General features: G+C 40.3%; 1 protein-coding gene across 1 annotated transcript; it reads right to left on the bottom strand.

Moving 5' to 3' along the window:
* Nucleotides 1-8,176: 8,176 nt before the first annotated feature.
* LOC116135425 lies at nt 8,177-8,872 on the bottom strand. The gene has a single exon (XM_031421128.1). It carries the CDS (start codon nt 8,870-8,872, stop codon nt 8,177-8,179), a length of 696 nt encoding a protein of 231 aa, XP_031276988.1.
* Between the last annotated feature and the right edge of the window lie 339 nt (nt 8,873-9,211).

The following is a 9,211-nucleotide window of genomic DNA, read 5'->3' as shown; positions in this document are numbered from 1 at the left end:
ACCTTCTCCCGACATTACATACCCTAAGAACACCAACTGTTTCATAAACAACTCGCATTTTTGAAGCTTAGCACAGAGCTTTTGCTTTCTCAACAATTCAAGCACTAATCTAAGATGTTCTACATGGCTATCTTCACATGCACTATATATCAATATATCATCAAAGTACACAACCAAAAATTAACCTATGAAAGGCTTAAGTACCTCATTCATTAGCCTCATAAAGGTGCTTGGTGCATTGGAGAGGTCGAAAGTGTAACGCCCCACTTGAGGTATTAGCTAATGTTTCTTATTTTGCTCTTATTTGAGTTGGTTTATTATTAGTATTGTTTGGTTGGCCCTTAGTTGAAGGGAGATATTGGTTTGGTTAAGTATTTGCCTTGGAAATTATGAAGAATTGGCGAAATTTTAGGGTTACAAGCTTCGCCGAGGCGAAGAAGAAGTTTTGCCGTGGCGAAAAGGTGTTTTAGCCCGCAGTGAGCTGCTGGAGTGCTTTGCCGCGGCGACGGGTCGGCTAAAAAATTTATGGAAGTTTAGATATTTTCTTCCCTAAGGGCAATTAGACCATTCTACCCCTAATTAGTGGGAAAAGTGGGGAGTAAAATGTAAGGAAATTTCATGGAAAATATGTTGGTATGGGGGTGTGATTGTGATGAATTAAAGGATATAGATGGAATTCCCAAGGAAGAGTAAGGGCAATATGGGAATGCTTGCCCATAAGTTGAGTTAAAAGGATTTAAGTCATTGCAAACCTTTCATTCTTCTTCTCCACCGCCATTCTCCTTTCCTACTTCCTCTCAACTCCTCTTTCATTAGTTCAAGGATTTTTAGAGGGCTTTTTGGAGTGATTGGGGTAGAAAATCAAGCTAAGGCATCCTAAGGTAAGGATTCTTGCTTTGGATGTGAGGTTTTGTGTATATTTGTATATTAAAGTTGTATGGTTTTATTGTTAAAGGGTAGAGAAAAGTCAAGCAAGCAAAGGAAAAGAAAATACTAGTGAGAGTTCTCCATTACAAGGTAAGTAAATCCCCACCCAAGTTGAGATTTGAGAACTTTCTTGAGTAGAGATTTAATAGCAATTATGTATGCATGTTATGTGCATGTTATATGCTATGAAATTGAGATTAATTATCCATGTTGTGATTGAATACACTTCATTTAAGAGAAGTGTTGATATGTGTTGAGAAGATGTAGTTGAGATGAGGTTTGGAAGGTTTTGAGTAAACCTTTTTAGAAGTGTTATTCCTTAGCAGGATTTATAACTATGTGAGGGAGTTGTCTCCCATTTGGGATGGTTAGAGAAAGGAATAGAGCTATTGTTATAGTAAAGTCTCTATATGCACTTGAGTTGTTTGATGAAATGCCTAAGAGAGGTTTGAGTATGAGTAGCAAGCCTAAATTCTTGCAATATTGCATGTTGGCATCTCATAAGTGCAATAGGGGAAATGAACCATCCATATGCATTAATTGTGCATTGAGGAGTGACTTAAGAAAGAGTAGAAAACTTTGTGAATGAACTACTCTAAAGTAGAGAGAATGAGAAGTACTAGTGCTAGAGGAGAGTGAATGAGAAGAGCACTAAAAACGGGTTGACGCTTTGTGATCTCCACCCGATAGTTATGAGAAAATGGGTTGACGCTTTGTGATCTCCACCCGATGGTTATGAGAAATGGGTTAGTGCTTTGTGATCTCCACCCGAAAGTCACGAAGAGTGGGTTGGTGCTGTGTGAACTCCACTCGATTGTGCCTCCGGCAAGATGAGGCCATGACATATAGTAGAGGTTAATAAAAAGAAAGCTGTGTGAAAGAGAAACAGAAACAAAAATAGTGTAAGGAAATAATTAAGAGAAATAGTTATGGGGATAGACAAGTAGAGGACTTACTTACTGAGCATTATTTTGTGCTCACCCCGTTATTTTACCTTTGTGGTTATAGGATCTAGGTGATGTTGCAGTCGGTTGGGTGTCGGCAAGCGAGGAGCAATAGCCACACTGTCCCCTGTTTTGAATGGCATTTTGTAAATGATACTCTTTTGTACAAAGAATGTATATACATTATACAAGAAAATTTTGGGCCCATTTACTTTTATTATTGTACATGTATTTTATTAGTATACAGCAGTTATTACATTTTTTGGTATCAGAGCAAAGATTTTGGGATTGGACAGTGTACTATTCTCATTGCCACGACGTCCGCTAACCGACTGTGTGAGTTAATTCTTTCCTCACTCTAATTTTTTCTCGAGTTGATTAATGTGATTGTTTTGTAGATGAGGCGTAGTTACCGAAAACATGGTAAGTGTGTGGTGAATGAAGGAGAACCTTCTAACCCACTAGAGTCTATGCCCCCTCCCTTGGATGAAGCTCGAGTTCGAGGAATCATATAGGAAGTTATGGCAGAAACCCAAGGGAGAGTTGTAACCCTCGTGCAGGAGCCACTCATTCCTTTATATCATATGGGATGATTGAGAGGTTAGGTTTGAAACTTATTAGAGTGACTCAACCCATTAAGATAGAGTTACCCGATGGGGTTAATATTCTGACACAAGAGATGTTGTTAGGAGAGTCTGTGGTGATCCAGGGTAGAGATTTAATAGTTGATCTAATAGTTTTTTATATGCCCGACTTTGATGTGATATTGGGCATGAATTTCCTAGGGAGGTATGGAGTAGAAATTGACTGTTGGAAAAAGAAAGCGAGATTTAACCTCGATAGTGGAGACAAGTTTAGTTTTGGAGAGGGTTATCAGTTGAGTATGCTGATTAGCAGTGTGAAGGCTAGAAAGATGTTGAGAAAGGGGTATTCGGGATATATTGCCCATGTAGTACGGAGTGGTGATTTTCCACAGCCAGAGATTCAGAGGGTGCTAGTAGTTCGAGATTTTCTCGATGTGTTTCCGGTAGAGTTACTGGGTTTGCCTCCAGAAAGGGAGGTTGAGTTTAGTATTGAGCTAGCACTAGGAACAGCACCAATATCTAAAGCCCCTTATCGGATGGCCCCAGCAGAGCTTCAGGAATTAAAGAAGCAACTCCAAGAGCTTTTAGATAAAGGCTTTATCCGACCGAGTCATTCTCCATAGAGAGCTCCAATCCTGTTTGTGAAGAAGAAAGATGGGTCACTACGGATGTGTATAGACTATAGAGAGTTGAATAAAGTAACCGTGAAGAATAAGTACCCGTTACCTCGTATTGATGATCTGTTTGATCAGTTAAAAAGAGCAGCAGTGTTCTCCAAAATTGATTTAAGGTCAAGGTACCATCAAGTAAGGGTGGCCGAGCAAGATGTAGCAAAGACAGCTTTCCGTACAAGGTATGGGCATTATAAATTTGTAGTGATGCCTTTTGGCTTGACTAATGCCCTAGCAATTTTTATGGACTTGATGAACTGGGTAATCCATGATTGTTTGGATCAATTCATAGTGGTTTTCATAGATGATATCCTGGTTTACTCTAAGTCGAGAGAAGAGCATGAGGAACACTTGAGATTAGTGTTGCAACGATTAAGGGAAAGGAAGTTGTATGCTAAGTTTTCCAAATGTGAATTTTGGCTTGATCAAGTATTGTTTCTGGGCCATACCGTGTCTAAGGAAGAGATTTCATTGGATCCGAGTAAAGTAAAGGCAATCCTTGAATGGCAGAGGCCGAAGACAGTAAAAGAGATTAGAAGTTTCTTGGGCCTAGCAGGTTACTACCGGCAATTTGTAGTAGGGTTCGCCCAATTGGCTAAACTGTTGATAGCTTTTACTAAGCAGAGAACTCCTTTTACATGGTCAGAAGCATGTGAGGAGAGTTTCCAAGAGTTGAAGAAGAGATTAACAATAGCTCCTGTGTTATTGTTACCACAAGAGGGTGTAGATTATGATATTTATACAGATGCCTCTTTGCAGAGACTTGGCGCCGTATTGATGCAGTTAGGTAGGGTTATAGCTTATGCCTCTCATCAACTGAAAGAGTACGAGACAAGATACCCTACGCATGACCTAGAGTTGGCAGCCGTGGTCTTTGCCTTAAAGATTTGGAGGCATTACCTTTATGGTGTAAAGAGTAATATCTACATTGATCATAAGAGTTTAAAGTATTTCTTCACTCAGAAGGAGTTGAATATGAGACAGAGAATGTGGTTAGAGCTGGTTAAGGATTATGAATATGAGATCAAGTATCAACCGGGGAAAGCCAATGTAGTAGTCGATGCCTTGAGTAGAAAAGCTTATTTGTCCCGGCTCACTAGACAGAAAGAGTTATTAGCTGAGTTGTGCAGAGAGCAGATTGAAGTAATCCCGGGACGGATGGCCAAGTTAGAAATTCAGTCTACCTTACTGGAAGAAGTTAAAGAAAAGCAAGTGGCTGATGAGTGGTGTCAGAGAATAGTTCAGCAAGTGTACGAGGGCAAGACATCAGAGTTCTATTTAAAATATGGTGTGCTCTATTTCAGAGATAGGTTGTGCATTCCTCCGATTGATGAGTTGAGGAAGAAAATTCTTACAGAGGCTCATGACACACCATACACTGCTTATCCTGGAGCAACCAAGATGTATTAAGATTTAAAGAAAGGTTACTGGTGGCCAGGTTTGAAGAACGATATTGCAGAATTTGTAGCTAAGTGCCTCGTTTGCCAACAGGTGAAAGCAGAACATCAAAGGCCATCAGGGTTGCTTCAGCCACTTAGTATTCCAGAATGGAAATGGGAGAGCATTTCGATGAATTTTATCACAGGTCTCCCTAGAGTACAGAAAGGATATAATGCTATATGGGTGATTGTGGATAGACTATCTAAATCAGCCCATTTTCTTCCAGTAAAGGAAAGCACTACCACGGATCAACTGGCTCAGATTTATAATAAGGAGATAGTCAGATTGCATGTGTGCCCAAAACAATAGTGTCAGATAGAGATTCCAGGTTTGTTTCAGCTTTCTAGATGAGTTTATAGAGGAATTTAGGTACCTGTTTAGCATTCAGTACTGCCTATCATCCTCAGACGGATGGCCGAACAAAGAGAACAAACCAAGTGCTTGAAGATATGTTGAGAGCTTGCTGTATGGATTATAAAGTATCCTAGCATGAGATGTTACCCTTAGTGGAGTTTGCCTACAACAACAGTTATCAGTCTACAATTAAAATGGCGCCTTACGAGGCTTTATATGGTAGACGATGTAGATCTCTACTACATTGGGATGAGATCGGTAAAAGGATGAGTTGAATACAGCTATTGGGCCAGAGGTGACTCAGAAAATGATAGAGGATGTCAAGCTAATCAGAAACAGAATAAAGCAAGCCCAAGATAGATAGAAAAGTTATGACAATTTGAAGAGGAAAGAAATTGAGTTCCAAGTGGGTGATAAAGTGTTTCTGAAAGTTTCCCCCTACAAGCGAGTAATGTGCTTCGGGAATAAAGGGAAGTTAGCACCGAGATACATAGGTCCATTTGAGATTTTACAATGAGTGGGAAAGGTAGCTTACAGATTGGCACTACCACCTAGTATGGACAAGGTGCATGATGTTTTCCATATCTCAATGCTGCAGAAGTATGTAAGTGACCCCTCCCATATTCTGAGTGTAGAGGCTGTTGAATTAGCAGAGAACCTTGTGTATGAGGAACGCCCAATTCAGATTTTAGACCAACGAATTAAAGAGCTTCGGAATAAGAGTATTCCGTTAGTGAAGGTCCTTTGGAGAAATCACAAGGTCGAAGAGGCAACTTGGTAGGTAGAAAAAGACATGCAGAATCGCTTCCCAGAGTTGTTTGTATGAATTTCGGGGACGAAATTCTTTTTTTTTTTTTTGGGGGGGCGGGGGCGCGGGGGGGAGAGGGGGCGAGGGGGAGATTGTAACGCCCACTTGAGGTATGTAGCTAATGTTCTTATTTTGCTCTATTTGAGTGGTTTACTATTAGTATTTTTTGGTTGGCCCTTTGTTGAATGGAGATATTGATTGGTTAAGTGTTTGCCTTGGAAATTATGAAACATTGGCGAAATTTTAGGGTTACAGGCTTCGCGAAGAGGTGTTTCAGCTCGCGGTGAGCTGTTGGAGTTTTTGCCGCGGCGACGGAATTGTTTCGCCGCAGTGACGGGTCGACTGAAAAATTTATGAAAGTTTAGATTTTTCTTCCCTAAGGGAAATTTGACCATTCTACCCTAATTAGTGGAAAAGTGGGGATAAAATGTAAGAAAATTTCATGGAAAATATGTTTGTATGGGGGTGTGATTGTGAGAATTAAAGTATATAGATGGAATTCCCAAGGAAGAGTAAGGGCAATATGGGAATGTTGCCCATAAGTTGAGTTAAAAGGATTTAAGCATTGCAAACCTTTCATTCTTCTTCCCCACTATTTCCTTTCCTACTTCCTCTCAAGTCCTCTTTCATTAGTTCAAGGATTTTTAGGGCTTTTTGGAATGACTGGAGTAGAAAATCAAGCTAAGGCATCTAAGGAAGGATTCTACTTTGGTGTGAGGTTTTGTGTATATTGTATATTAAAGTTGTATGGTTATTGTTAAAGGGTAGGAAAAGTCAAACAAGCAAAGGAAAAAAAAAAAAATACTAGTGAGAGTTCTCCATTACAGGTAAGTAATCCCCACCCAAGTTGAGATTTGAGAACTTTCTTGAGTAAAGATTTAATAGCAATTATGTATGATGTTATATGCTATGAAATTGAGATATATCTATGTTGTGATGAATACACTTCATTTAAGAGAAGTGTTGATATGTGATGAGAAGTGTAGTTGAGATGAGGTTTGGAAGGTTTTGAGTAACCTTTTTAGAAGTGTTATTCCTTGACAGGATTTATAGCTATGTGAAGGAGTATTCTCCCATTTGGGATGGTTAGAGAAAGGAATAGAGCTATTGCTATAGTAAAGTCTTTATATGCACTGAGTGTTTGATGAATGCCTAAGAGAGGTTTAAGTATGAGTAGTAAGCCTAAATTCTTGCAAATTGCATGTGGCATCTCATAAGTGCATTAGGGGAAATGAACCATCCATATGCATTAATTGTGCATTGAGGGTGACTTAAGAAAGAGTAGAAAACTTTGTGAATGAACTACTCTAAGAGTGGAGAGAATGAGAAGTGCTAGTGCTAGAGGATAGTGAATTAGAAGAGCACTAAAATAGGTGACGCTTTGTGATCTCGCCGATAGGTATGAGAAATGGGTTGACGCTTTGTGGTCTCCACCCGATAGTTATGGGAAAACAGGTTGACGCTTTGTGATCTCCACCCGATAGTTATGAGAAATGGGTTGAGCTTTGTGATCTCCACCCAAAAGTCACGAAGAGTGGGTTGGTGCTGTGTGAACTCACTTGGTGTGCCTCCGGCAAGATGAGGCCATGACATATAGTAGAGGTTAATAAAAAGAAGCTGTGTGAAAGAGAAACAGAAACAGAAATAGTGTAGAGAAATAATTAAGAGAAATAGTTACGGGGATAGACAATAGAGGACTTATACTGAGCATTATTTTGTGCTCACCCCGTTATTTTCCTTTGTGGTTGTAGGATAGGTGTGTTGAGTTAGTTGGGTGTCGGCAAGCGAGGAGCAATAGCCACACTGTCCCCTGTTTTGAATGGCATTTTGTAAATGATACTCTTTTGTACAAAGAATGTATATACATAATACAAGAAAATTTTTGGGCCCATTTACTTTTATTATTGTATATGTATATTAGTATACAGTAGTTATTACATTTTTAGCTAGCCCAATGGTACTCATGGTGCTTCCCATTTGCCTATAGCCCCTTAGGCTTGGGTTCGAGCCATGGGGAAGGCGAAGAAACCTTAGGGGGGGGGGGGGGGGGAGTACATGCCATGTAGGGAGCTGTGTAAACTCCGTGGCCGGGCCAGTTAGGGTGTCAAAGCCAGGCGGTCCGTTACAAAAAGGCATCACCATCAATTCATACAATCCCCATTTTGTCTTGAAAGCCATCTTCCACTCATCTCCTTCCCTCATCTGAGTCTGGTGGTAACCACTCCTTAGATATTTCTTGTAGAAGATGGTTGCATCGTGAAGCTTATCTAGCACATCATCCAATCAAGGTATGGGACACCTATACTTGATAGTTATCTGATTGATGGCTTAGCTATCAATGCATATTTGGTAAGTGTCATCCTGCTTGGGCACAAGCAAGGCTGGAACCGAGCAAGGAAGCATGATCTCTCTCACAAATCCCATAGAAATCAACTTTTCAACTTGCCTTTATAGCTCTTTTGACTCTTTGGGATTGCACCTATATGATGGCTGATTGGGAATAAGAGTGTTGGGGTTCAAATCAATGTGATGCTCTATCCCTCTAAGTGGTGGCAAAACCCTAGGCAACTCTTGAGGAAAAACATTCGCAAACTCATCCAAGAGAGGTTGAACTCTCATGTGAAAATTAGGGTACTTCATCTCTTGGCTCTTCTTAGCTATGAGGAAGGTAAGGAGAGGTTTGTGTTTTAAGAAGGCTTTTTCTAGTTGGATGCTATTTAGGACGTTGGTTTTGTGTGTTAGTTCTTTTGAGGATGCTTGGGGAAGTGTTTGAGAGGTGGTTTGTGCTGGTGCTTGGATAATGGTTTGGGTGGGGGCTAAGGGTGCAAGTGTAATGGTCTTCTTGTTGAGCTTGAAGGAGTAGGTGTTCTTGCGGCAATCATGGATCACCTCTTGGTCATATTGCCATGGTCTTCCAAGTAAAAGATTGCAACCATCCATGTGAATGATGTCACAAGTAACTTCATCCGTGTATCTCTTGCCAATGGAGAATGGCACAACAACTTGCTTGACCACTTGAATGGTGTCACCATTGCTTAACCGTTGCAACCTGTAAGGATAAGCATGGTTAATAGTCGGCAACCCCGATTTCTCCACAAGTGTGGTGGAAGCAACATTAGTGCAACTCTCACTATCTATTATCATTGAGCAAACTTTCCCCTTGATAGTGCACCTTGTGTGAAACAAGTTCTCCCAGTGGTTCTCTTTGGGGTTTACTTAAGTATGCAACAATCTTTTAAGCATAAGCATCTCTCCATTGCCGGCTTTCTCAATAACCTCATTCTCACTCTCTTTCTCTTCCTCACTAGACTCCCTTTGGCATGCATGATCAATCTCATTAATCTCTCTATGTGTCATAACACTTTGGTTTGGATAGCTTGCTTAGAAGTGTCCATAACCTTGGTACTTGAAGCATTTCTTGTTTTTCAAATATGATCGTGGAGCATCATTCTTCACAAAGCTTGGTTTGTCCTTTTGTGCTTC

The sequence above is a fragment of the Pistacia vera genome, unplaced genomic scaffold, assembly GCF_008641045.1.
Source record: "Pistacia vera cultivar Batoury unplaced genomic scaffold, PisVer_v2 Contig3, whole genome shotgun sequence".
Taxonomy (NCBI): domain Eukaryota; kingdom Viridiplantae; phylum Streptophyta; class Magnoliopsida; order Sapindales; family Anacardiaceae; genus Pistacia; species Pistacia vera.
This window is presented reverse-complemented; position numbering and strand designations above follow the sequence as displayed.